At 32.2% G+C, this 17,723-nt stretch overlaps 2 protein-coding genes and 1 long non-coding RNA gene across 3 annotated transcripts in view; 2 read left to right on the top strand and 1 right to left on the bottom strand.

Moving 5' to 3' along the window:
• LOC148602796 (uncharacterized) overlaps positions 1 to 17,723 on the bottom strand; it is a 33,379-nt gene that overhangs the window by 12,525 nt on the left and 3,131 nt on the right. The gene's annotated exons all lie outside the window — the stretch shown is intronic.
• LOC148602797 (uncharacterized) lies at positions 2,626 to 5,688 on the top strand. Its single transcript, XM_088553048.1, has 6 exons — positions 2,626 to 2,735; positions 3,206 to 3,374; positions 4,239 to 4,333; positions 4,521 to 4,598; positions 5,154 to 5,168; positions 5,416 to 5,688. The coding sequence occupies exons 1-6, from the start codon at positions 2,687 to 2,689 to the stop codon at positions 5,646 to 5,648; spliced, it is 639 nt and encodes a 212-aa protein (XP_088409174.1). The 5' UTR covers positions 2,626 to 2,686; the 3' UTR covers positions 5,649 to 5,688.
• Positions 8,991 to 13,383, top strand: LOC148602798 (uncharacterized; the record flags this gene model as incomplete). Its single annotated transcript, XM_088553319.1, has 4 exons — positions 8,991 to 9,085; positions 9,967 to 10,058; positions 11,355 to 11,842; positions 12,408 to 13,383. Coding segments are annotated over 3 exons (309 nt in total), but the record flags the coding sequence as incomplete, so codon positions are not given.

A 17,723-nucleotide genomic window follows, 5' to 3' on the forward strand; every position in this document is an offset into this window, starting at 1 on the left:
TCTTACCATTACACTGACCTTGACATACAGTCATTTATCCTTCGACTGACCCTGATCTAAGGACATTTACCTTTACACTGACCCTGACCTTTAAACACTAACACCACACTTCACTAACCCTGATTTATGGACAGTTTCCCTTCCACTGACCCTAATCTATAGACACTTACTTTTCCACTAACCCTTAAATATGGACACTACTCCTTCCACTAACCCTGATCTATAGATATATAATCTTCCAATGACCCTCATCTATAGAGATCTAACCTTCCAATGACCATGGTCTAATTTCATTACCCCACCACTGACCCGGATCTTTGAACACTTCCTCTTCACTGACCTTGATCTATGGATGCTTTCCCAAACGTTGACCACGATCTATGGACATTACCCCTTCCACTGACTCTGATCTATACTTACCATTCCACTGACCCTGGTTTATAGAAACTTACCACTCCACTAAGCCTTTCTTATAGACAGCTACCCTTCCACTTACCCTGATCTATAGACAGCTACCCTTTCACCGCTCCCGATCTATAGACAGTTACCCTTCCTTTGACTCTAGTCTAAGTCACTAACCATTTCACTTATTCGTATCAATGGATATTACCCCTTCCGCTGATATTGATCTATAGACACTACCCTTCTAAAACCCTGCCTGTTTGAGGAACATTACCCGTTCCAGTGACCCTGATATTTAGACACTTAATTTTCATGACAACATATCCTTACAGTGACCAAGATTCATGCACGTAATGTAATCTTTTGCACCTGATTTATTGACAGCATCCAATATCCGGTACATTGTCCATAGACAATATTTCGTGACACCGACAAAATCCCTTCAACTGAATATGATAAATAGTTACTAATAACCCTTACACTGTACCTGATACAGGGGCACAAACCGTTCCTCCGTACCAAATTCATGCATACATGTTACAAATTACTAATTACAAAATCATCAATAACATGCTGTATCATTACAACCATGGCTGCCGAAATTAAGTAAATTTTAAAAGATTTGTGATGTCTTTAGTCATAACTGATGTTGAATTCTGAATATGTTTTTCTTTTAATAATAGACAAAACAATAAACATATTTTATCTGATATACAAATGAGAAATGAAATATTTGCTTATGTATGCGACATGCGATTGTGTGTCATTTGCGCCACTTTGTTTTTGTTAAATATTGATCTAGATTGTTCATTTTTAACTTTTGTAGAATGTTATTCATGCTAGTGCAAGTAATGCATGAACTTACTACTTGTTATAAAAAATAGTACAGTTATACAACTTAATTACAACGAGTCATGGAGTGAACGTAAGATAATATATTCGTCTCCCATTATATAAAAGAAAAGACAATCACCTGAACAGCTTCTTTAATTAGTCAACTGGCCAGATGACAAGACATTTAAACTTCCTTTCAATCATAAATTCAATGATTGTTCTATCAACTACCTTCGTCTTTCTATCAAATTATAATAGTGAAACTGATCCAACATTCTTTATATTCTTTATACTAGTATATTGCTAGCTGTTATTATTTAAACTTTTACGAATGTGTTATGTTTTTGTTAGCTGTAGAAAAATAACAATTATTTTATGATTTATTGAATTAATACTTATAATGAAACATTACAAACTTTTAATTACTTTGTTTAAGAGTAATCAAGGGAACCAAGGTTATTGCGGTAATCAAAAGAATGTAATCCAGGGACAAAGTCCAGACATGGAAAACAGACATATACAACAAAGAACATAAAGTAACTAAAATCATACATACAAAGTAACAAAAGTAAATAAGCAACTCGGACTCCACTAAAAACTGGGAGCATGAATAATGAATTACAGTCCTTTAAAGATTCTCTTTCAATTCTTTATATCGAGACATTCTATCCTATCAGTGATTTAACCTTGAAATTGCAGAGGTTGTTCAAGTGCAACATAATAAGATTATTTCACTCTTTTAATTGCTACAATGCGATTTAATCATTTTGGCACCTTGCGCAGAGTCTGGCTTAAAAATATTTTTTAGGAAAATATAACACAATGTATTAACAGTTGCGATATTTGAATTAAATATCGAACTAAAAATTCAATTGGTGATGGAGATATTGGAAGAGTAACAAATAAGAGATGTATACTAATCTCTGCGTAATAGATGAGAGGAAAGGAAAAAACTGACGGAATTAAGGATATCATTTGCACGGAACATTTCCACTTAACAACTGCATATATGAATATCTTCTCAAGTAGACTTTGAAAAAAATCTTGACAGCAAACGAAGCATGTAGGTTTAGTATAGGCACATGCGAAATTTGAACATCATTTCTTAGAAATATAAAAAGAAACAGATACTACATATATAGACAATTAAATAACACAAAGGAAAAAAGATTCATATCTATTTTCAACCACATTTCTTTAGATACATATGCAACATCGTACTATTCATTTACACAAGCAATGTCTTTCCTTGGTTTATTATGAAACATAAAATCATGAAAATGTGAAGTTACTGTTGACTAACTTGCAACATGTCGACCGTTGTTTTGGTCGGAAAATAGCATATGCAGAAAACAAATATGCAAGTACATTGAAAAAATATACGAAAGGTGACACATGCAATATGTATAAAGACATGCTCAGGACATGTTCTCTATCATTGATCTAAAATATGAAGTTCTTTGTTGCTGTTCTTCTGATATTTTTGATAGATAAACAAGGTAAAACTTCCGTATAGTGATTTTAAAGACAAAATAAAAATCCATTATGTGCTAATTTTCGAGCATGTAATTATAAGTTTCAGTCTTGAGCTCTTGTACATAATTTAGTTCCATGATTGAATATTACATTTTTCTTGGTTCTAGTAGTATGACAATTCCATACTACTTACTTTTGAATGGTATACTCCATTAACGAAAATTGTGTATTTTTTTGTCAAAATGTCTAGTTTTGTGCCTGTTTTCTATAAAGACAAATACACAACCTAAATCCAAAATACAAGAAAATCATTAGTATTCCCCAGGCTATTCTTGAATTGTTTATTTGTTGTACACAGTTTTGTGGATAATTTCCGTTGAACTGTTTAGAACGTTTATTTAACTTGAAAAAGCATAAAGTGATTTATACCGTATGATTGTTTTCAAGTATTCAAACAATGCCATTTTTTTCTATAAAGACACTTTTGTTTCAGCAAGTGCATTTTGCAGTTGGCCATGTAACTGGCAGGGCAAAACGTTCTTTAACGATGCTGGTAATGCAAAGATCTCGTTCCCTAATGCTTATACACTTGAAGTAAAATTTGGTGGAACTACTACTAAAATCGAATGCGTACAAAGAAATGGACAATATCTTATTAACAGGTAGTACATTGTTACAGAAAGCATTCAATGGTGGTTTGGAACGCTGTTTGCCAAAATGCCTATCCCAAGTCTTGGCCATATGAGTGATTTCCGACTTTCCGGTTTTTTGCCATAATATTGCGGACTTCGCTTTTTGATTTTTCCTTTTGACTATTGCCTAGATTTAACAGATCGTAATTTTGTTATTATTCATCATTTAGGTTAGCTCACTATTTCATGTCATCATACAAGTAAATCTATTATGTTTACTATAACGGGTGTCTTGATTATGAAATTGTATATGTGATATTTTACTATTTATGGAATGTGAAGATCCACATCTTTATGAAGTGTCATTCTTTGTAACAATCGGAAAATAGGTGAAACATGAAATTGAAAAATCCACCATTTAGAACGTTTGATTTGACTATTTGCACCATCAGAATCATAGGCTTGATTTTTTTTTTTATATTATTTTGATAAATTGAGTTATGATCTCATTAAAATGCACTGACATAATGACCATTTCAATGCCATAAAGTTCTGCCAAAAGCCTCATTTTTCTAATATTTCATTTGAAAAATTTCTGAGCAAATCGATTTTTTTTCAAATAGAGAAAGCATCTTTGAGCTAAATTACATTGTCAGGTCGGTGGGGTTACATGCATATTTCTGATTTTTCCCATTTTGCCTGATTCTTACAAATACTTACACTTAATACTTGTACATGCATGTAAAGTGCAATGTGCGTATAATTGTCTTGCAGTATCTGTATTGAATATTTATTTGACAGAAATTGGGGTTATATAATTAAGATGGTAATCGATATTATTGACATATTTGTGCCTCCTTTTGTATGATATTTCTTGTCTGAATTAATGAACAGGCGACCAGGAGCAACCGCGAATACATACAAGTATAGATGTTTTACCTGGAATAATGTCGGTGAATATGGCTTTGTGATACATTCATCAGATCTAGGTATGTTTTAATTCGAATTTTTATTGCTACTATATTAATGTTCTGATAACATTTAAAATAAAATTAAGACTCTTGGACCAGTACAGTTGCAATTGGAAAATGTGATTGATGAAAGCGTTCACCGTAGAAAAAGATAAAAGCGAATCGACCCAGTTATGTGCTTTAAAAGATGAATGATTTTTTGTAGTTGAGGCAGCGAATCCTCCAGACTTTTGTGATCTGTGCTCTGCAACGAAAATCAAACATGGGCCTGAGGTATGGGTTGGTATGTATCTTTCAGTTATAATAGATGATTATTGTAATACTTTATTTGGATAAATTTGTGTCCTGAAGTATCATAATTCAAGTTTTTTATGTGAAGATATTTCAGAAATCCACATTTTGATGAAAGCATTATTTCATACTTTCAAAACAACTATAATTGCCCAAGAAATATATTTTATAATCATTCAAAACATAATCGTATCAATAAACAGCTCTATAAGTTTCTCTTGCACATTAAATATTGTTTATAACATGGAGATCTCTTTATTTTTCCTGATGAAGAATGTGTCGGTTATTTGTAAAACATAACCAGTGACCGACATTGATACATACTTAGATCAATGGGTTATGGTTGAAAATCTGATCGAATATCAGTAGAATATTTAGAATAATAACTTTGCTCCTGTTGGGATCTACGCAATTCTTTCTTTGGAAAAAGATATATGAAAGGTACGATCCTACTGAGTTATTTGTGTTTAATATGAAAAAAAAAATGTTAATCGTTATCCTTTTTTTCTTTCATTATGCTTTTTGATTTTAATATTTATTTTTTCAGGTGAGAAATTTACAGGTAAGTGTTTCTATCTATCGATTTATTTTAACACTAATAAATGACGGATTTCCTTTTGTATAACTCGGTTTATTAAAAAATATATATATAAAATTGAAGTTGTAACATCAGTTATCTAATTGCTTGGAGAATGTGTTCGATATTTGTTTTTACATTTTGTTTTGTAATTTGAATTAAAAAACAAAAATTGTAGCAAAGTATTCATAGTTTATAGTTTTCCAATCATATTTGTTTTCCACATATTTAGCTTTGGCTTGTAACGTCCCTAAAAACTGTCCAAGCAAATCATCTTCAAATCACCCTTGTACCGGATGTGAAGCTGCGCAATCAGATGATGGCATTTGCTGTAATCAATGTAAAGATAAAAAAAAGGATGAAAATGTGCAGGTTGTGATCGAGGGACACAGCTACCAGAAGCCGCATCCATACTACTACCCTAAACAAAGATCGGGATGGAAAAGATATCGTCATTATGATTAATGTCTTTTCAATACTGCTTAATAAAATTTAAAGACAACAATTGTTTTTGTTTTCCTTTTAGGAGGGAATTCATGCAAAAAAGAGGCAGTGAGTGGCACATGATAATTTTTGTTTTCAAAAACAAAAGAAAACACCCCAAAACATTTTTTATTAACTGCATAGAAAGCACAGAAATGCATTGAAAAAAGGGAGATAATTCTTAAAAATTATTTTCCGGGCCATCAATTGTCGATGGAAAAGAAACTTTAAACTGACATACATACATATATTTTATACATTAAATTGGAACAGAAAATTCAGAGGGATAAAACTTATCCTGTGTCACCCACTTCATAGATACTGCCTGAATTTTTACATGGACGGCTTCGTAAACGATGATTGATCCAATAAATAATCTTACATCATAACTAAATGTGCTTAAACTATAGACAATATGCAAAGTTCGATTCTGAAACAAAATGAAGCACACACACACACGCACGCACAAATACGCACAATTAATTTAAGCAATAAATAAATGAAAGATATTTCGCCAAATTTCTTATATAACATAGAGCCATATGAAGAAACAAATCAATCGAGCATGTAACAACACATCAACGTTTGGCGTCGTAGAGTACAATATTCATATATATATATATCAGCCTTGAAATGAAAAAAAAAACACAATTCACGTTTAGATGAATGCATGGGCAAATAAAAAGGGGAGCTGAAGGTTTTCAAGTACCAGTCCACATAAAATTCAGACATTGCCAATGGTACAGTAATTCATGGTTTAGAAAAGGCAACCAAACAAACGATGCTGTTTTTTTTCAGTCTACCTGTTTCGTAAGCTATACTTTCACATAACGATAATCATTTCTGCACTCAGATCTGCACTTCTCTTTCAGAAAATCATACATTCATCTCCTCATATCAACCAAATGAAACCAAATCGAGAAACGATAAGTCTTGCCAAGTGCCAATTTCATGTACAATCTATGTAAATTTTATCTCAAAAACGACGCAACAGCCAGTTGAAAACCTAAGACTGGTTATGTGATCAGTAACTGTTTCTGTACAAGAAATAAAGCCGAATTCGGTGGGTTTTTGACAAGTATAAATCACCTTCTGTCATATCATTATATTATTAATCTAGGCGATCCTAATTTGCATACGAATTAAAAATTAATCATTTAAAGGAAAAGAGAGAAAAATAATCAATAACCCCCAAAATACGCAAAACAGAGAAATTTTGTGTAGCTGCGGGTACAATTTTCACAATATTCTTGAAATTTTACCCGTTGGTATCTTAAATTAATTTGCTTTGCACTCTCATTGATCTTAGGTTCTTAATATTTTTTTTTTTGCTACAAAGAATTATTCTTGTTCGCACTGAGATCAATTTTTCATATCTACTCACTTCATAACACTCAAATTAACAGAACTGTTTAGTAAAATTGCGGCTCAATTTTAATGAGAATCATTATAGTTCTTGTGAGGCGCGTTTTTTTTTTCTTCACTTAACATGGCATTTATTACATACAAATGTTACAAACCTCTCATCTTTGTAAAACGCTATATTAACAAGTAGCGATGATTCATTTTCCTGTACAATGGGAAGCATAGAAGTCTTGTGTACTTCTCTGTCTAAGAATCAGGCAAAATGTGTAACAGATGTGATACAGGTAAATAAGACAAATATAGATATGTTATTAAGTATTTGTTCATCATAACCTCCAGAAATAACTATCCGTTGTTTTGTAAGAGTAATCAAGGGAACCAATAATCTAGCAGAAATCAAAAGAATGTAACCAAGGGACAAAGACCAGACATGGAAAACAGACAGTCACAACAAAGAACATAAAGTAGCTAAAACAATACATACAAAGTAACAAAAGTAAATAAGCAAATCGGACTCTACTAAAAACTGGGAGCATAGACCAGGTGCACCGGTAGGGTAGGATCCTCTACTTTTCAGGAAACACCTGCCGTTTTAAGATACTGATAGCTCAAATTTTAGTTAGAATGCATAATGAAAAATGGCGGGACAATTTTCCCGCATTAGTAATCTATATAAGCAATGAACATTTATTTTACAGATACCACATAATAAGTTTAATAGATTTACAGTTGTTTTCTAGATGCATTAAATTCATTTGAGGCAAAATGACCAAACTAAGAAAAAAATGATGTACCATTCATTGCCATATTCTTGCACAAAATGGTACTTAATACCCTTCTCGGTAAATATTATTATACTACTTACACTAACGATAACCATAACAGGAATTAACTTAGATCAGGTAAAAATGTAAGGGAAACCGAAACCCATTATTTTATGAAAGGCAACGACATTACTTTTGTGCTCTTTTGATGTTTTATCAATAAAAGTGCTTGATAGATCAAAAACTCAATTCAGGGTGACAACAAAGAACAATGATATTTTGCAACCTTTATACAAATCTCAAAATGGTATATGATAGCATTTAAATGACGTAGAATTGCTATAAAAGACTTATTTAGTTCAGGTGATATTTCAATTACGATATTCAGTATGAAGTTCTTTATTATTTTGTGTACGGCGTTCCTGCTAGGAAGTGAAGGTAAAGATGTATTATGGCTTATCTATCTGATACTAATAAATGTTTTGTAAATGTATCATTTTGATATCAGTAAATAAACACAACTAAACTTTAGTACTTCGTACACGCATACAATTAATTCTTACGTATCTCATCATTACAGATAAACTCCGTTTGATTTTTATATAATTTATTTATCCCAGTGCTGACGCCACGGAATTGTTTTCTGTCGATATCTTATAGTTTCATACAAATGTTTTGCTATCGCTTTTTTAACTCATTCTCAAAATCAAATCCAGAACGGTAAGTCTTGCCAAGTGCAAATTTCATGTACAATCTATGTAATTTTCTTAAATCATCGTCGTAACGACTGTAGCCAGCCATGTCTCTAGCAATGCAAGACATTTTGTAACGACGACAGTAAAATCAAAGCAAGATTTCATTGTGCTTTTTTCATTGACTTGTTGTAAGTTGAACAGCTTTGATTGAAATCGTGTTTTAGCTGAACGGACAGCATTTGATAAGCCTAATAAGATAGTTTTGAATTGTTTCAACGCAAAGTAAATTTAAATATTTTTTTTGTGGTAGTTGTATCATATGATACAATAAATATGCATGCAATTTTATAATATCAGACCACAAAAACCGTTCATCTTTTTTATGAAGCATTCACTGCAAAGCATTTTACTTTCCTTTACTAAGACTTTTATGTACGACTTTCAGTCAGTGCATTCTGCAGCTGGCCATGTACATTGCAAGGAAAGACGTTTTTTAACGATGCCAGAGCCAATGCTATGAACTTGTAGTAAATGTAGGAGGAGTTACGTCTGATATTTTGTGTTTAGAGAGGAACGGGCAGTATGTAGTCAACAGGTATGCAGTGCTCATGCTTGACCTTTATCTCTTCTCTGGATATGTGATGGGGCATCTTGTGATAAGTTTTCTGATCATGTTATCTTATATTTGTTATATATTAAGTACTAAAGCAAATGTGTGTAGTTTGTAATATTATGCAATTGTACTGCATGGGTACATGCATCCCATATCAGGTAATTCGTTCGTGGTTAGCCCTTAAGCTTAGTGTACGATCTATCCTTTATCATACAATTAACACTTTGTTTTAATTATTTCCTGACTCTATTGTAATCTTAACTATTGTAACTAAAATTTAAATTATCTCTATAAACTTCTAATCAATATCTGCACTATTTTTTAAGAAGGTCAATACACAATCTTATGATTTTACAATTTATTTAGATTATCATATCCGGTAAGGTTTAAGAAAAAAGACATTTAACGTAGGGACAATGACATCATAATTCTGTTAAGTATATAATCTACTTAAAAATATTGGGCTTCAAAACAATATATATCATACTCAGGATAGCATGCGATATGGATTTTGACATATATTATTCACTTTTTGGTGGAAAAGCATATTTAACACGACGGAATGATATACAGTATTTCACTATGCTTTTTTCGATTAACCGGTACGAACCCACTTTCTCTAATTCTACTTCTGGTTCGTCTGGTTCGTCGTCTGAGACAAACCACTTGGTACGAACCAGTAATGGAACACAAATCTGTGTTTCTAGTGGAACGAACCGTATAATAGAAAGCACCCTAAGCTTTCAGTTCTGATGAGTTTGGATTTTTATTCAAAATTATGAGTTTTTTTTTAAATTATTGGTCAGGCAGATATTTCACTGCATGATAGTGTAAAGTCCGCCTTACAATTTATTTATTTACAGGCGAGTAGGAGAAAACGGAATATTCTTATATAGGTGTATTACATGGCATAATGTAGGGGAAGGTGGATTTGTCATATTTCAGTCTGATCTCGGTAAGGTTTTAGAAATATGAAAACTGAGAAAAAGTGTAATTTTATATTTATTTGGAAAATTTGCTCTTTTGTGGGTATATTTTTGTAATAAAGCTACAATTCCTCTCAAGACCAATCAACACTTTTTATCCGAGGCAGTCGGTATAGTTTGGCATTTTACTCTTTGGCCTTACAGGAGTTCTTCCATGCAAACGCAAGTCACCTGATCGCAATCCTGTTGTTCAATTGGCTAATTACTGATAACTTAGTGGCGTTGTAAAAGAAACTGCATCGAAATTTAAAATTGTGTGCCATATGTTATTTCCTGAATGAAATTTAGAAAACTTAAAAAAAAAAAAAAACAAAACAAAACAAAAAACAAAATTTTACCGCGTCGGCTATCTTTTTTAAAGATAGTACTTACTGTAATTTACAGCTGTTGATGGACTTCAGAGGAATAAAAATACTTCGAGGTACCTACTTTTGTCTTAGACAAAACCGCAAAAACTCGTGTCGTGAAATATGTAAAAATAACCTCTTGATTTTGTAAAAGATTCATACGAACATGAATTTAGTGCATGTAATCAAAAGACCCAACTCAGTACGTCTTTGTAAAAAACAAATTTCATGTAAAGATTTCTTGAATTTGAAGAAAAAAGGGGTGAAGAATACTAAAATACCTAACAAACAAAAAGGAAGTTAATATCAAAAGCGATCATACACATTTCAACAGTACTCAATGTACTAAGATAACGAGCTCTGACAACAAAGTATTTTTTCCAACAAAAGTAACACATCTTACTTATCTTGTCGTATTAAAAAAAATAAGAAAGTGAGACATTAAATCAGTAGTATATTGTTGTATGTAATGACATCACAAGGTTAATCTTATTTTGACGTCATAACGTTCACGTTTTTGTTCCTGGAGAAATTATATTATCATTCATGATAAGATACTTCATGAATTTAATTTTCTCAGCACAAATCATACAAAATAGTAGTAGGTAAAAGAAGTACAATTACTTCATAAATAACTTTCTCAATTTTACATTTGGATTCCCATTTGCTTTACAATTTTTAAGAAATCATATTGTGTCCGAACACGCTGTTAAGAGCACCTACTAAATCATTTTATTGTCGTCAAAAATAAACGATCGATCGCCATTATGATCTTGAAGTCAATATGCATTGCGTAAAAATGCTTTACAGCTTTTATTTGTAATAATTAATCGAAAATATATTTATCAACTATACCATGACAATTGATTATCTTGTGTCAAATTCATATTTACAAAAAACATACGATTGCATTCTTAGTCGAAAGTGATAAGCCACCGGAATTCTGTGACACATGCTCCCCTGAGAGGGTTTCTTCTGAACCAGAAGTTTGGGTCGGTAAGTGGTGTAATAATAAATGTATGATAAGGAAACATATATAATTGTAATATAGAAACCGTCTGCAATTTAATGCAAAGTGTTTATATATAAACTGCAGAACAAAGGTTTATATTGGAATAATATTTATAACAAAGATTTCCTTTATACATGAAAACACATTTCTAACATGTAAACATAAAGGAAAGACGTAATGGCGATGATATTTGCTTTTTAACAGTAAAACTATCTGTGGTATGAAAATGTTATTTTCGAATGTTTAACTTAGTTTCATTATTTATATATAAATTTGATGGGCTATAGTCCGGAATTCGAACCTTGTCGCTGCTCGTATTTGTACAGGTATGGCAACATTGACTGCATTACGGTCATCGATCACCGATCAGTTTCCGGTCATTCATCGATCACCGGTCAGTTTCCGGTCAGTCATCGATCCGTCAAACCGATCCATTATACCGGTGATCGCATCACGTGACCACAGAGCGGTCACTGTATTTTACGTTTTTTGTTGTTCTCTTTGTCACTTTTACACATATTTACATAATGTAATAGATCTAAAAATCAATTTATACTTTTATTTTACATTTCTTTTATTTCAAACAGATGTTACGTCATTTTACATAACAAAACTGCCGTCATCGATCCGTCAGCGATCAATCAGTCAACGGCCATCGATCCGTCAAATCGTTGCGCGGATCGGTTCACGGACTGTATCTTCATTTGATAAAAATTCCTTCTTTATGTATCAGTCTGTGTTACCCTTCCAGCATGACATACTACTTATTTTATAGCCACATCCGTATGCCAAACCCTGTATCAAATGCCGTATCCCTTATGGCATTCCCTGTATTACATGGATTATCCTGTAAGTTTTATCACGTATCTGATACCTTATTTCGAATGGCATATCCTAAACCCATTTGACATACTTCGTTTCATTTGTCTTAATCCACATATTATCCTCTTATTTTATAGATAAACCATACATGGCATACCATGTATCTTATTGCTAAACCCTGTTTGGCATATCCAGTGTCGGCAGCTAAACCAGTGTAACATTTCACTACCCCCGAAAGGCATAGCGAAATTCGTATTCTAAAGGATTTGGAAGACCTCCTTTTGCTCCACCTAATCAGGTCTAGGAAGGGGGTATTCCCTTTATTTAAAAACAATATGTTTGGTTTTAAAAAACTATTTTACCCTTTTCGCAAACACCATTTGTTCTTAGGTATACAACAAAAAAGTTCATTTGTAGTTATTCGCAAGCATTTCTATCGATCCTGCCGGCATCCAACAAAAACTCCTTACAATTCCGAGACATTTTCAGACACCCATATCAATTCGTGCAAGAGTATGTAAATTTTCAACAGAATTCTATGACTCGTTATTTATCAAACGAATTTTATTTTTTTATCTTTCTTGTTTGCTTTTTGATGACTAGTGCAATCGTCACATCACACTTAAAAACATTCTTACTAATTGATACATAAAATATATACATTGATAAATAAGAAAGGTTATTGAATATTTGAGTCTATTACAATTTCAACAAAACTTATATTGTTTCTATTTCACTTTTTAAGTAATGTCCTGTAATGTTCCTAAAAACTGTCAAAGTAGCTCATCTTCTGTTCAACCCTGTACTGGACGTGAAGCTGACACGTCAGATGATGGAATATGTTGCGATCAGTCCAATAATGATAATGATAAGACAGAGAACAACGTACAGGTTCTGATCGAGGGACACGGCTACCAGAAATCCTGCTCCCGTCGAAGAAATCGATATAGACAAAATTATAGATATAGGGGGAGCAGTTACCTATAATGATATAGAAAACCAATATCAACCTAGTTATACTGTTGACTAAAGTGTGAAATTAGTTATTTGCTTTGTTTTATTGAAGAATACACAAAGTTGGCATTTCGGAAAATTTTAACCTAAATTCATGATCAGACATAACAGAAAAAAATAACAATCTTAACAGTGAGAAAAATCACTTCATTGTAAACAATAAGGTTACTTAGATATTAAAGTGCATCAAGTCTAGTTTACTACAAGATATGAGTATCTTACACTGAGATATATAGCACGATACCTTTGATCACAAAAAAGTGTATATGTCAAACATCTATAATTTACAACTCGGCGGGTGTTTCTTGAAAAAAACAGAGGACGCTTACCCTACCGGTGCACCTGGTCCATGCTCCCAATTTTTAGTGGAGTCCGAGTTGCTCATTTGCTTTTGTTACTTTGTATGTATGATTTTGGTTGCTTTGTGTTCTTTGTTGCGTGTGTCTGTTTTCCGTCTCTGGTCTTTGTCCCTGGATTGCATTCTTTTGATTGCCGCTATGGCCTTGGTTCCCTTGAGTACTCTTACATTACACCAAGATTTTCCACCCAAACTCAGTATTGACCTTGTGTCAAAACATCTATAATTTACATAACACAGGAATTTCTTCCCAAACTCAGTGCTCACTTTGTATTATTGTTACTAGTTGTTTGTAAATAACTATTATGTGACAGTCAAATAAAAAAGCCTGTCAGTACGACCTTGTACCATAACATTTTATATCGTTACATTTTTACTAAAAGATTTCCTCAGCAATGTCTTTTGTTAATACTTTTCAATCGTATTTTGAAAATTGGAGACATTTCATGAAAGTATAATTTATAAACATTATCTTTCAGTAATGCTCGAACATATTCAGACACTTTGACCAAATTAAAATGGAAATTTGGAAAACATAAATTGTATTTATTTACTTTTTGTATTAAGCCTTGAAAGCAAAAGGACACCATAACAGTTTTTTTCATTACTTTAAAAATATTATGACCCCCCCCCAAAAAAAAAAAAAAATAAATAAATAAATAAATAAAAATGAAAACTCCTTGAAGACATATCTAACTATTGTTTCTGCGTATATTGTTTTGGACGTTATCATTTCGCAATGCGTCTATGCTGTTATTGAGATTCTGAGGGTTTTTTTTGTTCACGAACTTTGTTGACGTTACGGTGGGACGGTCTATCAAAACAGAAAGTGATAAACTAGTAAAGGAAAACAAGGAATACCAGCATCCCATAGCAACCAGTTTTGATATTTTCAGAACGGTAATTTTACTATTGATCAATAGCAAAAAACTGTGCTTTTCGCTTGTTTCTTGAAAACGTTAAAGTGGCTTGTTATCAGCGTAAAGCAAAAGATTTACATTCACGACTTTATTTCCATTTTTTACAAATTACTGCAGTATACGCAAGATATCGGACAAGGTTTCGGACAAGAATACATTTGTTCAATTTTAGAATAAAACTATGAGATGTGGTTTGATTGCCTACGAGACAGCGATCCACCATAAGCCAAACGCCAACCAATAACAATTAAATAATTACAAGACACCATACGGTCTTCAATGATGGGCAACACCCATAACATAAAGCAAGCTGTAAAAGCCCCTAAAATAAATGAAGTGAAACTATTCATAAAGACGAAAATCGACGTAATCTACAGAAAAAAATGCAGAACGAATAACAATGAATATAAAAAGAACCAACGTAATAGTTCTGAGCTAATGCTAGTTTTTTTTTTAAAACAGATCTCCCGGAAAGCAAAAAGTACAAAAAAGAACAATCTGAAATACATTTTGTGAATTTGGGTGCGTTGTACACGTGTTTCCAGGAGTAATTTCGCGTCAGCCATCAGATGAGTGCTATCTTGCGACACTACCTGTAAGTAGTAGACCAACTCAATGATAAATGAGCCAGTTCCATCTGTAGTGTCTAATCTCGTTTCCAAGGAAAACATATGTACTGTAATTACATTATACATAGTCTTTTTTGTGTTATTACAATAGATATATTTCAAGATTTCCCTGCATGAATGTAAGGAAAAAAGAAGAATGTCTAATTTTATTATTAGTTTTTTACAATCAAAGGCATCTTTGTTGATTTTTACGCACTTAAATCGTTATTAAGATCTGTGCAGACGTTCTCCCTTGACGTACATGCATACCAAATGTTTCATAACACTATTTTTATATGAGACCATGTACATTTATTTAGAGTAGTTGTTTTTCTTTTTTAGAAACTTAAAACATTCATGGTATTGTCGTTAAGTTGAATAGACGAAGTGGTTGAAGTAAACTGATTCGCCCAAAGTCTATATTATACATGTGTATAGATTTTTAAGAAATGTCTGTAACTAAGTTTCAAATGATTTCTAAATTAGCTAAAAATATAAAATCCGTTATCCTCATTTTTTTCTCATTGGCTTAATGTATCTAAAAAAGTGTAATCGTATACCACATGTACTAGCTTAGTGTAGAAAGTCCCCTTAAATATGAGGACGTTATTTTTTTCGGCTTATTTGATAGTGACACAATTTCTCCAACATGCAGGATTATTTTAAGGCGAGTTTGGAAATCTAGCCTTTAGATGATTTTGGCCCATATCTGACATACAAAAATTCTAGTAATCAATAACTTTATCGAACATACCAAAGGCGAGCACTTTTTTCCCGCCATTTCAATAATTTTCTTATATTTTTTGACAAATATCTTTTCTGTATATGTTTTTTATATTCTTAATTTGAGGTAAATGCGACTCTTTAACATCTGTAAAAAATCATCTGATTTATTATTGGTCAATATTTTGGCGGTCACAGATTTTGTATACCTTGAGACGCTAACAAAAATAGCGGAAACTAATAATAGTCAATTTTTGACTATTATTAGAGCTAATTATGAGCTAATTATGTTACATATGCCATGCCGCTCTTTGTGCTGCCCGCGTTTTCTTAAAAAAATGTATAAATTATACAGACTTTACTATCTATTTGTAGACTAAAACAAGGTGATAAAAATGGCGTCATGTCTCTTTAAATAGGTCGATGACCCTTTCCTGTACTTAATAAATTGAAAGAAGATTTTTTTCCCAGTATTTCGGCGAAAATACAAATACAATTTTATTGGTAGGTCAGAATAATAGGATATGTCGTAATAATCGTCTCAGCTCGATGTTATGAAGTCGAAAACCTGTACATCTATATTTACCATAATGTTTGACTCATTCCAGCCTTCTGAAGTTTCAAGAAATGAAAAAAAAAAATCAAGGGTGATTACAGCATATTCAAAGTGGAAAAAAGCTGATAATATACAAAAATCAATGAAAAAAAATAATCATTGTCGTGTGATTCTAAATCTAAAAGAAAGGTTTTTTTGCGGAAAAAAGTAACAAAACTGTCATTTTTATTGATCTTGCTTATACGCGTCGTTTGAAGTGTTTTTAATCCTTAATATTCAATAACATGTCTGTCATAATAGTTTGCATGTCTAGAAATCAAACGTACAGTAGATCATTGATTCTGATATGTGGCAAAATGAAGTGGTAACACATTATATGTCGGAGGTATTTGAAATCTACACTATTATAGAATAATAAACCATTTCATAGAACAGTATACAGTTGTTGAATTGTCATGAGAGTAACAGTAAATTTATCATCTTGAGGTACATACTACTATCTGAGGATTTTTGTGAGTCCATTGTGCAGGACTATGATAATTTATTTCAGTCCTTCGAACGCAATAGTGTACGTTTCAGACTCTTATCGTTCACATCAATGATATTGATTAAATGAGACTATTTTCCGCCTATAAATCTCCGGTCATATGAGAATTAGACGAAATTGTCCGTCTGCTGTATGGATAAATAATGTTATGAAACTGTTCATACATAACTGTGACTCTGTCCAATTGTAAAAAGCGCTGGAAATAGCAGTCTTTAACATTTAACAAGTCTTTCTTTTCTGCAAATAGGTATTATATATTTAAAAGTTCATAACAGGTGAAAATTGATTATCGCAAAATATCAGCTGAAGTTATTTAATTTCAAGATCATAATAAAGGAACCAGACCGTCACTTTCGACAAATCAGAGTTTATCGACAATGGGTCACATTCAAACAATAACTAATCCCAACTGAGAATTTTCCAAATTACTACTTCATATCACATTGTCCCATAATGTGATATTGCAAAACTTCTAGCCGTCTAGGAAGTACATAAAACGACCAATTTATAAAGAATTGTCTAGATCCATTTGAGATAAAGTTCAATGGCAATATATTACTTTTTTTTATATTTCAAACATCTAATAATATTTATGTGTGCCATATCCCACAATGTTCCATAAATGACTGGCTATGAATTTGTTGCTCAAATGTGGACAATGATAACAATATTCCGATCAAAATGTCATTTATTAAATAAAATGACGCAAACTATTATTTACAGACAA

The sequence above is a fragment of the Perna viridis genome, chromosome 11 (assembly GCF_037379345.1).
Source record: "Perna viridis isolate PV_CMFRI_1.1 ecotype Kerala chromosome 11, ASM3737934v1, whole genome shotgun sequence".
Lineage (NCBI taxonomy): Eukaryota > Metazoa > Mollusca > Bivalvia > Mytilida > Mytilidae > Perna > Perna viridis.